Source organism: Perca fluviatilis, chromosome 8, assembly GCF_010015445.1.
Source record: "Perca fluviatilis chromosome 8, GENO_Pfluv_1.0, whole genome shotgun sequence".
Taxonomy (NCBI): Eukaryota; Metazoa; Chordata; class Actinopteri; order Perciformes; family Percidae; genus Perca; species Perca fluviatilis.
The window spans coordinates 37,385,885-37,409,102 of record NC_053119.1 but is presented as its reverse complement, the minus strand read 5'-3'; the positions used below and the strand labels follow the sequence as shown (position 1 = coordinate 37,409,102).

Genomic DNA, 23,218 nt, shown 5'->3' with positions numbered 1-23,218 from the left:
CATAAGTGGGCATGACAGCAAGACATACTGCTTCTATTACCGGGGTCATCATTTGTTCCACATTCAGAGTAACATTTGATTCATTTATTAATGAAAACTGCAGCCGATGTGATCTTTTTTTTTTTATATGTTTTTTCTAGCAGACCATTCTATCGGTTTAACCAGATTATTCATGGGATATGGGGATGTTCAGTTACTGGGTGTCAAAGGTGCTTGTAAACAACCTGAATCAGACCGTAACCACTGAAAGCCAATGTCCTGGCTACACCATGCATGTAATAGTAAGCACTGATACCAGAGCAGGAAAAGACACTTGGTGAATGGTTGTTTGCCTCTCTCAGCCTTCCTCTCTGTTCATCTCATGCCTGCTCTCCTCTCACATCTGTTGGTATTTACAATGTGAATTACCTCAGAGTTTTTACAAAAGCCAGTTAGCTTATCAACAGCTTGCATCCAGCTGAACACCCGCACTCACGTCTGGTTTCAGAGAACAGGATAAGATCAATTGGTTGACTTAAAAAGTAGATTTTTGGGTTCTTTTTGCCCTTTTTCCCCTTCTGTTAAAGGGTGGATGGTTTCGTCAGGCAGACAACCCTGAGGGCACCAAACCCAGCAGGCAACTCAGAAAAGCGCTGGTGTTGTTTTATCACAGAGGAAACCACCAACTCCTAACTGATAGCATTGAGTCAGCCTTGAGGAAATGTGGAGCCCGTCCGTTCCAAAATGAGGCTGCAAATACAGTGCCTTGCGAAAGTATTCGGCCCCCTTGAACTTTTCGACCTTTTGCCACATTTCAGGCCTCAAACATAAAGATATAAAACTGTAATTTTTTGTGAAGAATCAACAACAAGTGGGACACAATCATGAAGTGGAACGAAATTTATTGGATATTTCAAACCTTTTAAACAAATAAAAAACTGAAATATTGGGCGTGCAAAATTATTCAGCCCCCTTAAGTTAATACTTTGTAGCGCCACCTTTTGCTGCGATTACAGCTGTAAACTTCGCGGGTATGTCTCTATCAGTTTTGCATCGAGAGACTGACATTTTTGCCCATTCCTCCTTGCAAAACAGCTCGAGCTCAGTGAGGTTGGATGGAGAGCGTTTGTGAACAGCAGTTTTCAGTTCTTTCCACAGATTCTAGATTGGATTCAGGTCTGGACTTTGACTTGGCCATTCTAACACCTGGATATGTTTATTTGTGAACCATTCCATTGTAGATTTTGCTTTATGTTTTGGATCATTGTCTTGTTGGAAGACAAATCTCCGTCCCAGTCTCAGGTCTTTTGCAGACTCCATCAGGTTTTCTTCCAGAATGGTCCTGTATTTGGCTCCATCCATCTTCCCATCAATTTTAACCATCTTCCCTGTCCCTGCTGAAGAAAAGCAGGCCCAAACCATGATGCTGCCACCACCATGTTTGACAGTGGGGATGGTGTGTTCAGGGGTGATGAGCTGTGTTGCTTTTACGTAAACGTTTTGCATTGTTGCCAAAAGTTCGATTTTGGTTTCATCTGACCACAGCACCTTCTTCCACATGTTTGGTGTGTCTCCCAGGTGGCTTTTGGCAAACTTTAAAACGACACTTTTTATGGATATCTTTAAGAAATGGCTTTCTTCTTGCCACTCTTCCATAAAGGCCAGATTTGTGCAGTATACGACTGATTGTTGTCCTATGGACAGAGTCTCCCACCTCAGCTGTAGATCTCTGCAGTTCATCCAGAGTGATCATGGGCCTCTTGGCTGCATCTCTGATCAGTCTTCTCATTGTATGAGCTGAAAGTTTAGAGGGACGGCCGGGTCTTCTTAGATTTGTAGTGGTCTGATACTCCTTCCATTTCAATATTATTGCTTGCACAGTGCTCCTTGGGATGTTTAAAGCTTGGGAAATCTTTTTGTATCCAAATCCGGCTTTAAACTTCTCCACAACAGTATCTCGGACCTGCCTGGTGTGTTCCTTGTTCTTCATGATGCTCTCTGCGCTTTACACGGACCTCTGAGACTATCACAGAGCAGGTGCATTTATACGGAGACTTGATTACACACAGCTGGATTCTATTTATCATCATTAGTCATTTAGGTCAACATTGGATCATTCAGAGATCCTCACTGAACTTCTGGAGAGTTTGCTACACTGAAAGTAAAGGGGCTGAATAATTTTGCACGCCCACTTTTTCAGTTTTTTATTTGTTAAAAAAGTTTGAAATAGCCAATGAATTTCGTTCCACTTCATAATTGGGACCCACTTGTTGTTGATTCTTCACAAAAAATTACAGTTTTATATCTTTATGTTTGAGGCCTGAAATGTGGCAAAAGGTCGAAAAGTTCAAGGGGGCCGAATACTTTCGCAAGGCACTGTATATGTGCTCTTGCACAAACCCCTAACTGTTCAGTTTTCTTTTTCTCTCCATATGCCAGACTGCTGAACACATGCTAAATTTGAAAGATCAAAGTAAATCTAGTTTGAACTGAAATGAGAAAAAAAAAAATAATAAATAAAAAATCGGCAAACAAAATAACAACTACATCAGATCAATTACTTTGTCAGAGAAAGAGTGTGCAAGTGGACAGAAAGGAGAGAAAAGAACACACACAACAACACACACACACACAGGTTTGTGGCACTATCTTTGTGGGGATGTGTTATTGACATAATGCATTCCCTAGCCCCTTACCCTTAACCATCACAACTAAATGCCTAACCTTAACCCTAACCATAACCTAATTCTATCCCTAATCCTAAAACCAAGTCTTAACCCTCAAACTGCCCTTTAAACTTGTGGGGTCCAGCATTTTGGCCCCACAAAGCTGTCGGGACCCCACAAGTATACTGGACTCCTGGTCCCCCACGAATATAGTTAAACAAGCACACACACACACACACACAAACACACACACAAACACACACACACACACACACACACACACACACACACACACCTGGTAGGAGTCAATGGCCTCCCGGTCCAGTGAGCGGCTGACTGACACGTCTCCTGTGTCTGCATCGATGGTGAAGAGACCTTTGGGATCCTGGTCAGCACCGGGGCCTGTCAGACGGAAGATATGGTTCCCTAACTTCTCTGTTGAAATCACCTGCAGACACACACAAACACACACACAAGACATCAACAACTTCAACAATTGTAAGCTTTTCCAATTTAATTCTAAGAGAGTCTATTTCCCCTGGCAAAGAAAAGCTTCTATTACTGCTTCTATTTTTTGTTAGCTTTTTTTTAAGCACATCGTACTGGAAAACTAAAGTTTTGTTGATATAAATTGGAGCAAAAAGGAGCTTACTGTGCCTTGAATGGCGATGCAAATCCCTGGAAGTTAGCAATTAAAAATGTATGCAAGACAAGACTTTGATTTGAGAGCATGATTTCCCTGAGCATTGGAGGCCTGATTTGACTACATGTTAATGCACGAAGATTCCTTTCAGATAAGGAATGTGGAACAGTTAAATAAATAAAAAAATCCATTCCTTAATAATTAAGTGTGAATTTCATGTAGATAAGCGTTTTTGTCGTTCGTCAGCCATTTAGGGAAGATTTAAAGGCAAACGCTGTAAAGGGCTCATACAGTAATGGTGCTTTTGAGGAGTGCTGCCAAGTTAGTTGGCTAAGAATCCTATTCTCTCAGAAAGGAGTGATCTGACCCCGTGACTTTTTGGATAGATATACTCACATGAGACTGCCAAAAGCCAGCAGCATCCACAGATTCCCCAGCAACAGGAATGGGCAGGATTAAAAAAAGGAACACACAAAAAAAAAAACACAGCATGTTAGATTTGCATACCGAAGAAAACAGCAACAAGAGTCAAAGACCTCGTCGATCTTTGCAGATCCTGAGTTCGAGGGCCAATGTAAGAGAAGGAAACAACAAAACACAAAATAACACACCAAAATTGTAGACAAACTTTACAAAGTGTTGTACTTTATAGCACAATGTCTACATGCAGGTCGTTTACATCGTATACAGTAGCATATTTCAAAGCAGACATTTTGACCTGTCACAGCAGGAAAAGCACAAGTGGACGTAACAGCATTAAGGACGGCTCAGTTCCATTAGCTTTCCCAGCGAGCCAGCATGCACAATACCAGTCTATGACATGTCAAAACATCTGCTGTGGAAAAAAGCAACACAAAAACTCCCTGTCAGATGATTTCAGAAAAACACAATGTACATTCTTTGAAGAAATCGTTTGCCATTTAGGAAATATCTGTAGAAGAGAAGCAGCAAAGTGATTTATGGAGGTAATGTAATGTGTTGACTATAGCTCTACCTTTCGTCAGAGCCAAGCCAGCTGCTTCTCCCTCTTTACACTCTTTATGCTTAGCTAAGATTAGATTTTTTACTTTAGATTAGATTCAACTTTATTGTCATACAAGTACAATAAAGTACAAAGACAACAAAATGCAGTTTGCGTCCAACCAGAAGTGCACAAAAATCATAAAAGTGCAATGCGACATACAAAGTATAGACAGGTGGTGCATAGACAGTACAAGAAATATAGTGCAGTGTAGACCGTAGTATACAGTTGGTTTACAAAAGGTGGTTTAGAGTAATAAGATATAAATATGTGCAGTGTATTAACAGTTACCTTATAAGAGCAGAATAAATATGTGCCAAAAACAATTTTTCAAATATCCTTTTTTTTTATAAATTTTTTTTTTTTTTTTATTTGAGCTCACTTTAATCTGTCTGAAGGCAGACTTCACTTGGCTTTTTTACATTTTAAGTCTTCTTTTCTTCTTTTCTGTGGAGGACTACAGATGGAAAGTAGCATAATGCTAAATCTGGTGCAGCCATCTTTTTAATGTAACTGCACATTGTCCTGCTAAATAAACTAAACTAAAATATATAATATGTACAGATATGTGCAATGTAGTAGCAGTAACATTAGAATAGTAGTAAGAATAATATAGATATATGCAGTGAATTAACAGAATATATTATAAGAAACAGAATACATATGGATATTCAAACGTGTGTTGAGGATATAAAATCCTGGATGACCCACAACTTCCTGATGTTAAACTCAGACAAAACGGAAGTTATTGTGATAGGACCAACGCACTGCCGAACTTCGTTTTCGAAAGATATAGCTACTCTGGATGGTATTGCCCTGGCCTCCAGCACTGCGGTCAGAAATTTGGGAGTTATTTTTGATCAGGATATATCCTTCAACGCCCATTTAAAACAAACCTCAAGAATAGCCTTTTTCCATCTTCGTAACATTGCCAAAATCAGGAATATCCTGTCTCAGAATGATGCTGAAAAACTAGTCCATGCATTCGTTACTTCTAGACTAGATTACTGCAATTCCTTATTATCAGGTTGCCCAAATAAGTCCCTTAAGGCTCTCCAGCTGATCCAGAATGCTGCAGCACGTGTTCTGACGAGAACTAAGAGAAGAGATCATATTTCTCCTGTATTAGCTTCTCTGCACTGGCTTCCTGTGAAGTCTAGGATCGAATTTAAAATCCTCCTCCTGACTTACAAAGCTCTAAATGGTCAAGCACCATCATACCTAGAAGAGCTCTTAGTACCTTATTGTCCCACTAGGGCACTGCGCTCCCGAATGCTGGGGCTATTCGTGGTTCCTAGAGTCTCTGGAAGTAGACTGGGGGCCAGGGCCTTCAGCTATCAGGCTCGGCTTCTGTGGAACCAGCTTCCAGTCTGGGTTCGAGGGGCGGACACCGTCGCCACATTCAAGAGTAAACTGAAAACCCTCCTCTTTGACAAAGCTTATAGTTAGGGGAGTGAGTAGTTGCAGCGTCCACCTAACCCCGCCCACCTGCTTCTCCTCGTAGTTAGTTATGCTATTACAATTCTAGACTGCAGGGGATGCTGTTTCCTTCCTATGACACACTGAGCTGCTCTCTCTTCTCTACTTGTTACTTTTGTATGCATCCTGTCCCAGAATTGCTTGTTACTAATCTAGCTCTGGGGAGTTTACTCCCCGGAGTCCTTATGTTTCTTCTTCGCAGAGCTATGCTCTGTGATTCTCTGCAAATCCCGGCCGCATCCTACTGCATCCGCCGCATCCACCCATGCTCTGCAGCGCCACGTTACATCCCGCAACGCCCTGCTGTGATGTTCCTATGCACAGAGTAGTCTGGATCCGGTATTGGAGACTGCACTACTCAGTATGACACGATGTGCCCTGCTATGACATGAACTTCCACGATAACCTTCGACGTCACTGTGACCTTTAATGTGACTATTATCGCCACTGTTCATCACACCCCCAACCGGCCTGTCAGACACCGCCTACCAAGAGTCTGGGTCTGCCGAGGTTTCTTCCTAAAAGGGAGTTTTTCCTCGCCACTGTCGCGATAGCCACTGCTAATGCTTGCTCTTGATGGAATTACTGTAATTGTTGGGGTTTTGGAAATTACAGAGTGTGGTCTAGACCTACTCTGTAAAGTGTCTCGAGATAACTTTTGTTATGATTTGATACTATAAATAAAATTGAATTGAATTGAATTGATATTCAGCATGAACCATATAGACAGTTGTACAGTATATACAGCTATGTGCAGTGTGGTAACAGTATCATTGTAGTGCAGAAACAGTACAATTATAAGAGTAGTGAGAATAAGTGTATGTGCAGGATGAATAGTATGAAGATAACTGGTTGTTGGCTTCGGTAACATATTTACTGTACAGTATTTAGTGGTATCACTTTTCTTATCTAAGTCCGTGGGGAAAAAAAATAAAAAAGGAGACAAAACCACAGGTTTGTGACTGTAAAGTATTTTCAGAATGAAGACCAGGAGCCCTCAAGCGTCACGTACAGTGCAGAGAGGAGGTTAAAGTGCTGACTTTCAGCTTGAATGTTTTTGATGTCCCCTCACTGATCCCTCTTCTACATGCGAACACCCTCAAATTAAAGCTGAAAGGCAACCGTTTAACCTCATGTTCCCATCATTTTTGAGTCTGCTGCGCTGGCGTACGGAGCCGACGCCACAACGACGTGCCACTGCCTTAACACTTTCAACTGCCAGTGTATGCTGCACCCACAGGGTTGTCACCATTATCACATCCTTCTGGGCCTCAGCACTGTCGCTGTGTGCCAAGGATGCCAACGGTTCCCCTGTACTGCGCCTCATGATCAGACGGCTGCCATGAGGTCACCTTCAATGAGAGCGCGATTTCCATAGGATGGCAGCTAAAATGACGGCCTTTCTACTCCCCACTTGAAAGAGCATGGGAGATGAGACTGCGGTGTTACAACCCTATGCCAAACGAAGTTTAAGGCCCTCTCACCTCTCCATAGCTCTGTGCCATTTATCTCCATGCCCCGCTTCATCTTTTCCCTCTGTTCCCTCTCACACTGCCTGCTCCACCTCTTGTTCGTTTCTCTAATATGTCCATCCTTGCTCTTCCGCTAAGCGTCCATATCTCATTCTTCATTTATCACTTTCTGCCTTCTCTGTAGTGCATCCTCTCGCGGCGGTCACTCCCTCTGCTCTTTTAGGTAAACGATAAGAGTGAGAAATGTCAAAAGTGCATAACAGAAGCAGTTATTTGTGGATGATACCCATGTACTGGAAATGTCTCCTCTCCTGCTCTTGCCTTATCTTTCTTCTTCCCCCTTTTTCACTTCCCAACCTTCTCTCCATCGTTCTAAAGTTTGTAGGCCTCGTTCCTTTCCTTGTAATCTGAGAGATTTGTTTTAAACAGCAGTAATATCAATGGGTACTTTCTCTTTAGGTAAGACTATCATTGTGAATTTTCCACATCTTTCTGTCCGTGTGACATACATTGATTTTACTGGTGTGCATCTCTCCCTTAGGGCGCCTGCACACTGGCTGCGTGGCGTGAGCGTGGCGTTTCTGTTGCGTGTCAGTTGTGTGGCGGCTGCGTGGCGTTTTCTATGTCTTTGTACACCAGATAGGTGTCTGACGCGGCGCTCCTGCTGCTGCTGCTGCTAGCCTTGTCTGTACACATTAAGTTTTATATATCCTATATTTTAAAAAGGGGACCAGGGAATAGTAAAGCTAGGATATGTTAATAGTATACACTGTAACTCAGCTCTAAATGAAACTGCCTCATTGCGGCTGTAATCTTAGAGACAGTAACTCAAACATAGGTCCACAGTGAGCACTCCAGTGATAATCATATATTACGTAAGTACACGTGAGCACAATAATATTGTTGTGAGTACTTAGAACATATAGCTAAACTTCAATATAAACTTAACCCACCCAAATACATATACATATTAATACGAGTCTAATCACGTTTATGAACACACACATGGAATGGATGACTCACAGACCTCAGCTAGTACAATTTACAATATCCACTTTCAACGCTAACTCCAAAAATGAAACTCAGCAGTCGGCACAAGTGTTTTTTTCTGCAAAACCCAAACAAAGGCGCTGATTGGCTGATCCCAAACATGAAGTCCTAATGGTGGACCCCAAACGGTGAGGCTTTTGTCTCCCTCACAAATAAACACACACCGGTCTCTATTAACAGCATTGGGCACACCGCAGCAGCTTCGTTGGATTGACAGCAAAGCACGCGCACACACACACACACACACACACACACACACACACACACACACACACACACACACACACACACACACACACACACACACACACACACACACACACACACACACACACACACACACACACACACACACACGGGTTTCCCCATCAGATTTTGTGAGACTGTGGGCTCTGGGTGCATGCTCCCCCAGAAGAAAATGTACATTTTAAATACATCAATCTGGTGCACTTTGAGAGAAATATTAAACGGCTAGATCGAGCAATAACTTTGTTGTCTTTAAGCAATTCTGCGCTCTTCAAACATTTCTGTGCGCTAGTAAAAACAGGGTATATACAGAAATCCTAGAGACAAATTCAATACCTTTTAATACCATTTCAATATTTTTTTAAACCAACACGCCATTAAGTTGCAGGTTTATACGGCAACACGTTTTCTAACCATTAAACAGAGTTTGAGATTTATAATAAAAAAAAATAAAATACACCCTCTAGGCCAATTGAACAACGCAGATAGGGAAAGTCAACACAATAGATTAGACTCAGTGACTTTGGATACATCTTGCAACCCTAACCCATCTTGCATTCATTTCACCTTTAGAATAAAATCAATAGATTAAATAAAATGATAAATTAAAGCAGTTCAAAGGAACAAGCATTCACTGATGCCATTATAACCAATAAGTGAACCTTCTTCTGTATGTACAGACACGCAAATGAGTACACAGAAAATATTCCATGAGGCAAGTGAAATACAAGAAAACAGACATACACAGACATGCATGTCATTCTAACCATTTGAAACTAAGTGAACCTGTGATCTCATGGTAAGTGCTTCAATTGAATTGCTTTTTCTTCCCCACTAGGGGTGCATGCTGCTCAAATCAACATGAAAAACGTAGCTAGTAATGTCCACTCAGCGTTTTGTTTTGTTGTTAAACTGTGTGTAAAGTGAGCGGTGACGTTAATCACCGGTTTCAGGTAACGGCACAGTCTATTTGCTGGATGGTTAAGCTAACGGTCGGTAGCTAAAATTAGCAGATAAACCCGTTGACAGCGACGTTATTGTTCATATTTTGGCACAATCAATGTTTCTGACCGTAGTAGTAGAGGTCATAGTGACTGAAAGTGTAGCTAATGTGAGATGCTAAAAATAATCTACACGCTGTTTTCAGGTAACGTTACTTTTTGACGTTCAACAACCCCGCTACTGAAAACCATTCTAGAGGAAACACTGTCAGCCATCACAGCATCTAGCTACATCGAGAGCTAGGAGGACATAGTAGAGCTTTTCAGAACTTGTTCAAATAAATTATTTATGTAAAAGCAATGACACTTCCACACTGTTAAGAGAATGCACAAAAACACCTTGCACACTGAGACCACTATGTCCTTAATCAATCTGAATAACCTATCCACTTCTACTGTCCCTATACAATATTTTCTTACCAGCGGAGATGCCAACTGCTTGCCCTGGAGGAACGTTTGCACTATACTCTTCATCTGTGTGATGCACCACTCAGGATCTCGGTTCATCTTTGTGGGATACAAACAACTTGAAAACAAAGCAGAGCTTCTGCTGTTGGCTAACAGCGGTCTTTGGAATCGGCTTTGGCCTCGACTCTGGAAGACTTGGAGTTAAGCTTTTCTTTGTGAAAAGAACAAAGAACGACACAGAAATCATTCTTAAAAAAGGAAGATGTGTTCGGAGTTTTGCCGACCCGATACGCAAAAGCGTAATCTATCAACTAGCTCCGCTATCTTCTTCGTTGCTCTGCTTGGTTGTAGCGTGAAAGACAACCGTTTATCCCGCCCCTCGGATTGAGCCCTGCCAATGGTGTGAACCCAGACCCAACACCTTGATGTGGGTCTGGATTGTCGGGCTAAAATAGGCTATCACCCGATGCGGGATAGGATATAATATCACACAAACTTTACAAGATTAACTTAAATATACATAATAAAACAAATGGACAACTCATAGTTTGCAAAAAAGTAATTCAAAAAATTAATACCTCGTAAAATGGCGATTAATACCATTTATACCATGGTCTGGGTGAATACTCGATTCTGATTGGCTGCAGGGTGTCCATTAAAAAGTGATGTAGAACACCTACTGAAGGAGTTCGGTGAAACTGACTGTTTACTGTTCTATATGAATGCGCTACATTAAATCAAAAAGGAAATGTGGATTTATTATTTCCAAATCGTCCTCTGAAAACCACAGGATGGCGCTAAAACACACAGGCTGCAAGAAGTAAGTTATACTGGTCCTCTGGACTGACTCAGTTTCACAGAGAATAACGTTATCTCACATCCCGTTCACTGTTCAGCTCGCTGCTTCAGGCTGCGCCGCTGCAGCCGACAGTAACGTTACACATCGCGGATCAAATTCTTCGTAAAAGTCGTTATATTGTTTTGGGGCAATCACATGGCTGGATAGCTAGCTTGTCTTGTTGTTCAACATACTGTCAAATTATTTTTACTGATTGCCAACTGTACGTAAGGGATAATGTAGAGCGAGGCGGTTGTTATAGCGAATACAACCCCGACAGGGTGATCAGGAAGCCTGAAGCCTCGCTCTACATTATCCCGCTTATTACATGGCTACTTACCAAATAAATCAATAATTTGACTAATAACTTGACAAAATATTGATTTAAATGGGAGTTTATTGATTTAAATACGATTGAATTGCTTCCACTAGAGAAAATAGTCCGTTCCGTCTCTACGGTTGGAATCCTGCGTCCATAGCAACGTAAAAACTCTGTAATGCAATCCTTCGTCTATTAGCTACTCAACACCACCTTACGGGCTGTGGTAGTAGCCGTATATTTTATGGGGTGCTGCCGTGGTGGACAAATGACCCAGCTGCTGTTTTAATCACTGCAGGAATTGACACAACATTAGCTGAAGCGTTGTAGTGAGCTAGCGGGCTATCGGCTGCTCTAATTTACAGTAAACTGAACATTTATGTTGACGGTGAAGTGAGACACGGTGAATGGCTTCTTTGGGAATATTTATGTGGACGTTTATGTCCTCATTCATCTCGTTTCCTTTTTGCAGAGCCGCTGCATGTTGAAACACCTGTAAGTTAACGTTAAACAAGTTGCAATGTAAGCTAACTAATTAGCGTTGTTGTCCCTACGGCTGTTGCTGCGTAGCTAGCGATCATAGACGGTTTAGAAAGATACTAGCGATAGACGCTCATCGGATCTGCTATCACTGCTTGAATTGGAGGACAGAAGTTGCTCCACGTTTCCCCACTTTTTGCCACAGCTGATAGGCTAAATTATCCGGACTTCTTTCAGCGGATTGATTGATAGCTGTCCTCCAGAGTGAACAGAACGGCGTCAGTGGCAATGCTCTGCTTTTGCATGGCAACGGTGTGTTATCCTTAGCAGCGGTCTGTTATCAAGAAAATAACAGACCGCATTCTACATTAGAATTCAAGCAAGCCATGTAATAAACAATGTTATTGACTTTGGATCTTGCTAGCATAGCGTTAGCTTTCTGGCTCGTAGCTAAACTGAAGGGTTCTATCAGCTGAGCGGACTATATAAATATCTCCGGTTGCTAAGGGAGGCAAGTCGTATCTAAGGTTCTTCCTAATTCCTGGTGGAGAGAACAACGTTTGCATTGCATAAGAACCTGATGGATGGGAATGATTGTTCCAGGTATTAGTCAAACCGTCAGGCGTAACCAGGGAAACGGAGTTATTGTTTGGATTAACTTTAGATTTCGATTGTAAAACTAATTAAAATATGAACTAATGTTTTAAAAATGTGTTATTTGGCAAGTGACCATGGTATAAGCGGGTTAATGCCCATTGTCAGGTATTAATGGACTTCGGCGGAGGCAACCGTCCGACGCGCCTCGCCGTCGTCCATTAATACCGGACAATGGACACCTCGTCGGGCATTAACCCTTACTTAATACCTTTTAATGGCCTTAATTTTTACTAATTTGATTTACTACCTTTTAATACTTTTTAAAACCCCGCGGACACCCTGAAAAAAGTAATCATAAACACACTGGTTGTATAGACACACACACACACACACACACACACACACACAGGTGCAATAGCTGCCATTCAGGACAGAGATATTTCTGAGCAGTAATCACAGTTGTTGGCAGCTAGCACCTGCTGAGAGGTAACAACTGGGTCAGATGAAGAAAACAGAAAAAAAAGAGAGAGAATGAGGTGCTAGGGAGTGGAGTAAAAACAAGAACGGACGTACAGGGAGTATGTGGGGGTGTGTGATGATGCGGAAACTGACGGAAATAATTTACGTAGTTCCAATGTTTTTAAATTGCAAACTGAAGGTATAAACTCTTAAAAAAAACATGCAATGAAGCTAAATTAACAGATGTGTGTCACGCTATTAATCCTGTCGGGATCAAATTTACCCGCTTTGTCATATAAATCTGTTATGTACTGCAATTATGAAAAAAAAACAGAAAAGACAGGAGGACTGACTCACTGCGAAACAGAAAGAGCTGATAACAAAAAACTCCTGTGAATTGTCTGTCTAGAACTGTAGAAGACCAGATGTAGTTTCTACAGCAGACTGTAATAGACAGCCACACTGTGTATATAACTCACAGCACTTCATGAAAGATCTTGGACTTTACACAATTGATGCACATTATTATAATTTTGCACATTACGCATTAGTTTTTATGTTATTACATCTATTGTATTTCTAAACTTGTATTGCATAAACTTCAATAAAGGACTTTAAAAAAAGAAAGAGGGAGAAAGTGAGAGGAGGACGTAGAGAGCGCGAGAGAGCTGACTAATAAGGACACAGCAGCTTCAGCTGAAGAGTAACTAAAGTGTCAGGAAAAAGTTTAGTGTTAAGGAGATGTCTCTGTGGGGGAGAAGTGTGATAATCTGTGCCGCACATACACACACACACAACTCCGACTTGTGCGCATGCTGGCATAGGAACGTGCACCCAGTGGCTTTGTCTCCGCTGAGTCTGTCTCTCTCTGTGTGTGGGAGGACTGATGAGAGAATCTCACCTCTTTCTTTCAGCTCTCATTACCAGCCGAGCAGACATAAAAGACTGTGGGGCTCGTGATACTGCGGGAAGATGACGGGAGGTGTGGCGCAGCTCCGCAACACCAAACAGCCCCGAGCACACAGAGAGAATGAGCACCAAAACAATGGATTGGCACCTGAGGGTGTGTGTTTATGTGTGTATTTAAACTTGATAACAGCTCATAATGCGGTTTGTGCATTTTTCCTATCAGGTGTCAGGAGGGCAACAAAAAAAAACTGTGGAATAGCAACACAGGTATGTACAAATACGTACAGACAGCTTCTCAAGAACATGTTATGTAACCTGTAAACCTGTGTGTGTGTGTGTGTGTGTGTCTGTGTGTCTGTGTGTGAGAGAGAAAGCGACAGAGAGAGAGAGAGAAGAGGAGGCACTAAAGTTATGGTCTGATTGCATCTTTGAGTGCATTATTCCGTGTGAGACCCTGAGCATACAAGAATGTGTGTGTGTGTGTGTGTGTGTGTGTGTGTGTGTGTGTGTGTGTGTGTGTGTGTGTGTGTGTGTGTTCCAGAGAAAACATAATCACACTAAATCATTATCATGCTAATTCTGTAAACACACACACACACCAGACAAACACACACACCCCCCTTGTGTTTTTTGAGGAAGAATGAGGAAGGATTTCAACTCCTGTGTGTGTGTGTGTGTGTGTGTGTGTGTGTGTGTGTGTGTGTGTGTGTGTGTGTGTGTGTGTGTGTGTGTGTGTGTGTGTGTGTGTGCAGGTGTGTGTGTGTGTGTAGGTTTGCAGGTGTGTGAGAGAGAGAAGGAGACAGAGAGAGAGAGAAGAGGAGGCACTAAAGTGATGGTCTGATTGTATCTTTGAGTGCATTATTGCGTGTGAGACCCTGAGTGTACAAGAGTGAGTGTGTGTGTGTGTGTGTGTGTGTGTGTGTGTGTGTGTGTGTGTGTGTGTGTGTGTGTGTGTGTGTGTGTGTGTGTGTGTGTGTGTGTGTGTGTGTGTCAGGCTTGGACCAGTGCTCTGCCTGATTGCCCTGCCACTCCAGCCTGCTAATAAGAGAGAAGGTGGAAAGGCCTGGTGAAGACACGGCCAGGTAGACCGAGTCCTCAGCACAGGACAATGGGAAAACAACTGCGCTAATTAACTGGCTTTGATTGGTTAGCCAGGCCTCCGCTAATCATTACCCATCAGCCACTGTGTCCTGAGCCAATCACGACAAGCCTGAGAGGGGCAACAATCAAGAGGGACCCTTGATAAAAAACAAACAAACAGGAAGAGCAGAGTGTCATTAAGCAGCAAGACTGTTAAAATAGCAGTTGCAGTGCTTCAATTCACACAGTCTAGCTAACTTAAAAATTGCACTTTAAGGAATATGAAAGTATATTTTAAGATAATTTAGCTGTAAAAACACCCATTAAAAAATAAAAGACAACAGATCAAAATACAACAAAAAATTACAAAAATAATCCAAAGAAGAAGAATTAAAGGACAAATAACACACGTGTACCGAGTCGACCATTCTCCGGGATATGTTTTCATGCTAATCGAATGTGACCAGTTTTAGCGCAAACCGCTAATTAGCTTATAACGCTAGTCGTCGGGGCACGGGTAAAGTAAAAAGAAAACGCTATTTCTATACCACTAACTAGGCTCAAAACGGCACCACACTTCCACGGTAGCATAATGAGGGTCCCTACATGTAAACCCAAGCATTGAGAACTTTGTAGGTGTACAGACAGTTTATTAAAAATATAGTTTATGAAGACAGTACTGTACACGTATATATGTGGGCACAATCTTGGGAAAACTGTCACAACCAGTCGAACGACGAACGCCGTGTAACCAGTAACCAGTAACATAGCTCAAGCTCAGCTCATAGCTCAGCGTAGATATATATATTCGTAAACGGTACTGTCTTCATAAACTATCTTTATAATAAACTGTCTGTACACTTACAAAGGGACCCTCATTATGCTACCGTGGAAGTGTGGTGCTATTTTGAGCCTTGTTAGTGGTATAGAAATAGCGATTTCTTTTTACTTTACCCTCTGCCCCTACGACTAGCGTTATAAGCTAATTAGCGGTTTGCGCTAAAACTGGTCACATTCGATTAGCATGAAAACATATCAAAGAGAACGGTCGACTCGGTACACATGTGCTATTAACCCCTAGGTTCATTTTGCGCCGGGTTTCTCCTTTAAGTTTAAATTTAAATGCCTACAGCCATTAAAGAAGGGTTTTCGGCTGCCAGTGTTAGCTCAGGCAGCAGGATGAGCAATCACTCAGTCTTGCAATCACTCAGTCATGCAAGGACAGCATCTCTTGGGCAGTTCACACCCGACAATTTTTTTTATTGCTTCTCCACTTTTTTTTTTTAAGCTCCTCATCAAAATGGATTTCACATCTGCTCGATGTGTCTGGGGGTCCGGGCGCGAATTGAAATTTACGTCAGATGGTTTTAACTCACCGCTGGCGAACATCCGCCACTAACGGGCATGATTAACATGCTGAAAGACAGACGGGGAGAAAAAGGCAGGAACCTTCTGGTCTTCCTAAGACAATTAAGAGAATCAATTAGACTAAATGACAAGGCCTGCAGGCTGGCTGCTTTCTAACATTGTAACATCTCACAACATAACTTGCTCACTTCCTGCTTGGAAACTCAGATCCCTGGTATCGAATGGTTTTAGTGAGAGGAGAAGCAACAAAACGAGACAAAGATAGATACGGTGGAGGGGTGAAAATAAAAAAAAATAAAAGATAGAAACAGTGTTATAAAGGAAGAAAAAGTCACGTAACACTGGACAGAAACCAGGTAGAGGGCAGCAAAGGAAAGAGACAGGCGCACTCTGCACTGAAACAAACACCCGACATTTCTATTCTCCTTACTAGAATAGCTGGGGCTACAGCCAAACCAGGCCTCAGTCCTCTCACCAACAGTACTTTATTGGAGCTGTCAAGTCAGACACATTGTTGCTAAAGAAGGATAAACACAGGTTGAATAACTGACAGCTCCAGTGCAGCGCGGGACGTTAAGATTGCTTTATAGACTAAAGTGTTGTGAGATTTCATGCCGATACATCTGAGATGTCCATGTGTTCTTTTGATAGGGCTGCATGTGTGTGTGTTTAGTTTTAAGTGTGTTAGTATGCCTGTGTGAATTAGTGAATCTGAGTTACTGGCTGTTATAGGCTTTTTGTAATCATAGTAGTGAGATGAAATTTGTTTGCTGTAAGGCCTACTTTGCTAACCTGGCTCCACCCTCCTACGTACTTCCGCTCAATTTTCATTTTCCTTCAGTACTACGTCTGGATTTGCGGTATATTCGCGGGTTTTCCAGTCAAATCTTTACCGGTCCAATCAGCGAACAGAGGGAGTGGCTGAGAACGATAACGTTGAGGTTGCGCCCTAGTTTGAGTTTTAGTTCTGTAATGGTGGCGGAGAAAGATGCGAGCGAAGCCATTCGGTCCGTTTTGGCAACGCTGCCGAATATCTAGAAGTTAAAGCCAGAGCAAGAACAGTCTTTGCTGAGTTTTGGATTTTTCAGCTCGCTCCGTTAGTGATGAAGGAGTTGGCTAAGGCGAACGCTAGCGATGCTAAGCCGACGTCACGACCAAACGTTAGCGATTGGTTATGGCAGATCCAGAGTGGCTCTGGGCAGATCCAATAGTTTTAAACTACCCGCCTTCAAGGAAGTTACCAATTGTCAATGGAGAGTGGCCAGACTCTCTGGACAAATGAAATGTACCAGAGTCTGTTAGGACCAGGCTACTATTTTGCAGTTGTGACCCCAAACTCATCCATCCATCCATCCATTTTTTATACAGGGACCTGGAGCCAATGCCCTAGGTGATTGGTGGGTCAGCAATCCATCACAGGGCTAACACACATTGACGGACAAATATTCATACCAATGGGCAATTAAGAGTTTCCAACCTGCATTTCTTTTGCACTTTTCACAGAAGAAACCCAGACAGTCAGAGAGGCCCCTGCAGGTTAGAAGAGCTTGAACCTTACCACTACCACTGAGCCACCACGCAGAGAGACTGCAGAAATACAAAGTGACACCTGACCTGGTGGGTTGCATATCCCTTTGCACTTAATTTGAGAAAATCTTCAGAACAAAAGTGTTTTCATTGCAACAATGAATTATCAGGTCTCATAAATAAAAACACAGTAAATCAATACCACATCTGTTCCAGATTTACTTTACATCAATGATGTGGAACGTTACTTTCCTTCCAGATTGATTGGAACATTTGACATTGTGAGCTCTTTTTGGTTTAGTTTAAGAAATGACCAACTTTGTGTGAATAACTATGAAGCGCATTGCATATCTAAATTGGACCAACGCCTGAACAGGCACAGCTTAAGGAATGTTGGTTATCTAAGTTTGTCATTTATCAAGAATCTGCTAATACTTGCTTTACAGTATCCATTACACTTTAGATTGTACTTTCCAACTGGAGTCTGACTTGTGCTGGTTATCTGCACCAAGGCTAAACAAAACATGTCAACCAACACAAACATATTCATCACATGAAGAGGGGCTGACAGCTCTCTGTCAAACCATCAGACTTTGGTCATCACCTGTGATTGGCCTGCCACAAGATTTAATAGAATCCTAGTTTTCTTGACATCGGGAGAGATGCAATTTGAAACCTCTGTGAGATGAAGGTAAACTGTTCAAAATTGGAGCCAGCTGATGGCTTGTCATTAGACAAGCAAACAGGTGCCAGAGAACATCAACACTATATCTATAAAAAAAAAATGATGATAACAATAATAATAATATAAAGCCTCCAGGAACAGTCCTGTGCAGTAAGGTGATTTTGGCATAGTTGCCACAGTCTGTATTGCAGGAGATGTGATGCATGCTGGTCCAAAGAGACTGTATACAACCATTACAAAAGAAAAGCCTGTAAAATGAGTAGTGTGTGTTTTACTGACATCTTTAAATGAGCCTTTGTATTATCAGAATTCTATCCATTAGGTCAAATAAGAATTGAAAAGCCTCCATCAGCCGTATTGATTATTTTCATGCCAATTAATGCGAGAATGCCAACAGATAGTGAGCGGGCACAGCCAGAGGAAGTCTCTAATGTGCATGCTTTCATCATGCTTAGCCAGAGAAAGGCGCTAGTGCACATGGGCCTCAAAAGTCGGGACTCTGAGGAAGCCTGAAAAACTTTATTGGAATACGCGTCCATTGAGCGATGTTTATTGGAATGAATGGGGGGGGGGGCCATCTTGGGACATGGTATCGAGTTCTATGGCATCCATGCTACAGGCAGACTGACAGAGAAACATGCAATCACAAGGCATGCGTGGTCAGATTGATTAAATAGAATCACTTAAAGGGGTGGTTCAGAATTTGGGACATAGGACCTCGTTTCCAAGTTAGCCAGTGTGTTATTTATCAGTGGAGACCGTTTTCAACACTTTTCATCCAGTCCTTCCAGTTGCAGAGTTCGCTGGTGCTAGGCTAGCGCAAGTCAACAGCATCTGCTAGCCTGCCACTAAAAACAGTCTGACCCACTCCACAGTACACCCAAGGCAAATAAATGATAACGCCAGACTCTCGACGTAAATGTCTGTTGATAGAATAATGTTAGAAATAAAACTATCCTATGTCCCAAATTCTGAACCACCCCTTTAATGGTACTGCAGAGGAGGAATTATTTTTACTTGAACACTGAGGTACTCGGCCTCCTATCCCCCCCCCTTGAGAATAATGCCTGACTCAAACACAGTAATCCCAGACCTGAGGAATAAACATTGAAACTGCTTGAGCTATGATTGATTTATCCTCCTGAATACTTGAGCAGCCTAAAAAAATGGTCCTATCAGCAGTGACTGAAGTGGTGTGTACTAAGAGAAAAAAAAATGTAAGCATATCAATTTCATTGCATGCTCCAGCTGCTGTGTGAGTTGTTGTGAGCTGTTTATGGACCCCCCAAGGGAGGGCAGGGGAGAGACCTCTGTATCAAAACAATTTCCACAGCTAGCAGGAGGTGTGACATAAACAACAAGGTTCTTACCCTTCCCCTGTGAGTCCCGCTGACAGCCAACCCACCCTTACCCTGCCAGCGTATACACACACACATGCACACACACACACACACACACACTTCTCACATGCGCACGCACGCGCACAGTCATACATGTCAAACCTTAGCCCTCGCAATCTCACCTCTCCCCTGCTTCTTACTTCTCATCTCTCGGAGAGAAGGAGGGCGCATGAAAAATGAATGGCTGCCATATGGAAATGGTAGGTTGCGTAAGAAAAGGGGGAAGCTATTGGTGTGGAAAATCAATTTCGCCAAGTCGCCGAAATATAGCCTCTATTGGGTAAAATAGCCCACATTAGCCTGTCTTCTCATGCAAAGCTGACTGTGTGGAGGTAGGGGGGGAAAGGATGGAGGGATACAGGGATGAGAGGAGGATGGATGGAATTTGCGACTGGGAGGTGGAAAGAAGATGACTTGGGGGAAAAGAGGGGGAGTGTATAAGGCCACAATGAAGCGAGAAAATAATTCATGTCATGTATGCACTTTGTGTCCAATTCCTCAGAGGAATATAAAAAAGTAGCACAATGGCTATATCAGCAGGTCCATAGCATACTGTAGAGATCATTTGTGTCCCCTATGGACCAAATGTATCCGCTGACTCTTGTTCCTCTCCATCTCCCTGCAGTTTAACAGTGAGGAAAAAAATGCACAACCCCCTGTGGTCTACGGTTGTCCCCTAAAAAATATCACCTAATGCTTTGACACATGCACACTAACTCATTCCACTGTCCTTCACTACCAACCTGGTACCTTCAGGCTCTCGAGTTGCTTCGCAGGGACCTTGTTGAGTACAGGGCTGGTATGAGCTGGAGGCACAGGCTCTGTGCTGGGGTTGTGCTCTCCAGGGTACAATTATCTATTATGTGTAGGGCTCAGTATGAAATATCTTTTTATGTAAGTCTCTGTGGGCATTGAGAGATGTGGTTGATCTCGTAGCGCCTCGTCGTATCTACTGTAGAACAAAGCTGCTTGAGACGTAGAGATGCATTAAAGCTTCGTACCACAGGGTAAGACAAATGTAGAGCCGCCAGGGTCCAAAATGTACGGCTGTTGGTTGACCATTTGTGCTAAGACGACTCTGGTTATATGATTAACCCGCTGCACAAACTTCCCACCATAGAAAATTAAACAAAGCAGTTTCATTCGAGAGGAAATTAACTGAAGAGGATTGGAGGAGTTCCATGCATTATGTAATGACACACAATTTATAATCTGCCACATAAATAATAAGCTGTGTCACATATTGTGTGGCCTGTTGCACAGTGGTTGAGCTGGACAAGTAAAATCCGTCATCAGTGACAAAACAATTAATAAATCCTCGCAATAAAATAGCATGCTTTGGAGAATCATGCAGAAAATTCCCCTTGGGCCTCGTTATAGAAAATAATCTTCAAATTTTATTATTATTGAATTTTTAACAAGTTGTTTTACAATACAGTTATATGTGGGATGTATGCGGTACAGTCAATACGTTAAATTCCCCTCACCGTCTATCCACATACTCATTACATGTATATACTCAATATTTAAAAAAAAAAAATGGAGAAAGAGAAAGGAAGTTAAATATATAATTTGTGGTGGCCTAAAGGTTAGAGAAGAGAGCTTGTGACCGGGAGGTCGTCGGTTCTTAACCTCCAACTGCTCCAGTGGAGCTGTTCAGTGTCCAGCAGATCAGACTATGTACTGGGCAGCTTCCAGGTATGAATGTGTGTGAATGTTGTTCAGGACATTGCTGCAAAAGAGAGGCTTCATTTTTTTTTAAACCTTTATTTATTCAGTGAACCCGAGAAAAAAAATAAACTGAAGTCACCCTAAGCACAAAACCACAGTGCATTTGTGATCTGGACTACCACTGGCAGAGCCCAATGCCTTCTTGTCGGCCACTCTAGAGCCGGACGAAGCACATCAGTCATTCAAAATGAATCGTCTTGGCAGTCAATATATACCTAACTTAAAGCATCATCATACGGTGGTCATTGCCAGATCTAGCAACAAAGCGGCTGCCTCTTTTGGCAGTTATTTTGAATTTAGGACAGGGTCTATACATGTTTTTACAGCTTTCAGCATCCACTTGGAGTCCCAATGACTGTCCAGCTGATAATCATTCAGAATAGCACTTGGGTGTCAATTAATTTTAAGACTAATACAATTATATTTTTCATTTTTAAGACTAATACAATTATAATTTTTCTTATTAGACTTTAATTAGGTAAAATGATAGTAAGAGGTCTGTCTACTTTGTTACCAGTAACACAGCTTTTTCTTTTTTGTAATAAAATACTAACATAGCTTTTTCTGTCTTATCAATGGTTTGTTTGCTTTTTGTATATTGTTTTACATGTGAAACACCAAGGACCGTGCTGGAAATAAGTATTTTACTTTAGCATGTTATCCTTTTATTACTGTTTTATTGTCTTTATCCAGAAATAAAATCATTCAATCAATCAATCAATCAATCAATCATACAACCTTGAAAAACTTTTTTTTTTTCATTACAATATTCATTATCTAACTGAGAAGGGGAGAAAGAAACTGGAGGGAACAAAAGAACCAGTGCGGAAAAGTACACACACTTCACTTCATAAAGAGAAAAGAATCAAAAGAGTCAAAGAGAACTAGTTTTCAAGTATCAGGAAATGTTGGCATTTCAATTTAATGGTAATAGAACGTTCAACTATGGCTGATTTTTTAAGCCTCAAAATATGATTTATAAGGGTGTGACGAGATCTCGTTTTACGAGATCTCGCGAGATTAAAACGTGACGAGATTTCTCGTCGAGGTGAAAAGTTGTCTCGTGAGGCGATGTGATGTCAGCGTGATGGAGCGTGAAATTACTATTGAAGATCCCCCTGCCACTTTTAAATCATTTGTGTGGCAACATTTTGGTTTTCCTGCGGAAATAATAAACGGCGAAAGAGTGACAGACAAGACGAACACAATATGTAAACATTGTAAGAAAAAAATGCCGTATACCGCGGCTAACACGAGCACTATGCAAAAACACTTACAGCACCACCACAGCTCTCTACTAACTACTGCACCCGCGATGAAAACATTAAAAGGGCAAACAACTCTAAAAGCCTTTGCATCTCTGCCACCGGTAAGTGCAAGAGCCACGGCAATAACGAGGGACATAGGCGTTTTCATTGCAGCTGATATGAGGCCATTTTCTGTGGTGGAAAATGTCGGATTTCGGCGACTCCTCCACACATTTATTTTTTATGTTCGATTTGTGGAAAGGAGTTAGATTTCTCATGTGAAATTGTAGAGGGCAGAAGCCAGTTGGTAGAGTTTATACAAAACATTTTACAGTGTTTGCACGTCCTTTACTGCATATAATTCATTAAAATAGTAACAAAAAAAGTTAAATAACATTAATCATTAATAGTTGATTTCAAAATGCACCTAAATTGTTTTGCATTTTGTGATTTTTCAGTTGAATAAATAAAAAATTTCCATTCATATATTTCATCATTGAGGATTTCTTTAAATTATTTTGAAAATTCTCGTCTCGCTCTCGTGAACCCAATCTCGTGATGTGTCTCGTCTCGTGGAGTAAGCGTCTCGTCACACCCCTAATGATTTACCTAC

General features: G+C 41.8%; 1 protein-coding gene across 6 annotated transcripts in view; it reads right to left on the bottom strand.

Annotated features, from left to right (window-relative positions):
* Positions 1 to 23,218, bottom strand: part of cdh13 (cadherin 13, H-cadherin (heart)) — a 460,326-nt gene that overhangs the window by 260,378 nt on the left and 176,730 nt on the right. For 5 of the 6 annotated variants that reach the window (XM_039809525.1, XM_039809523.1, XM_039809521.1 and 2 more), the window contains exons 5-6: positions 3,685 to 3,690; positions 2,941 to 3,093 (exon numbers count right to left, since the gene is read on the bottom strand). In XM_039809525.1, coding sequence (XP_039665459.1) covers positions 2,941 to 3,093; positions 3,685 to 3,690 — 159 coding nt within the window. Of the gene's footprint in view, positions 1 to 2,940; positions 3,094 to 3,684; positions 3,691 to 9,977; positions 10,186 to 23,218 lie in introns of those variants that run through there. The other variant, XM_039809526.1, reaches the window with a different exon arrangement.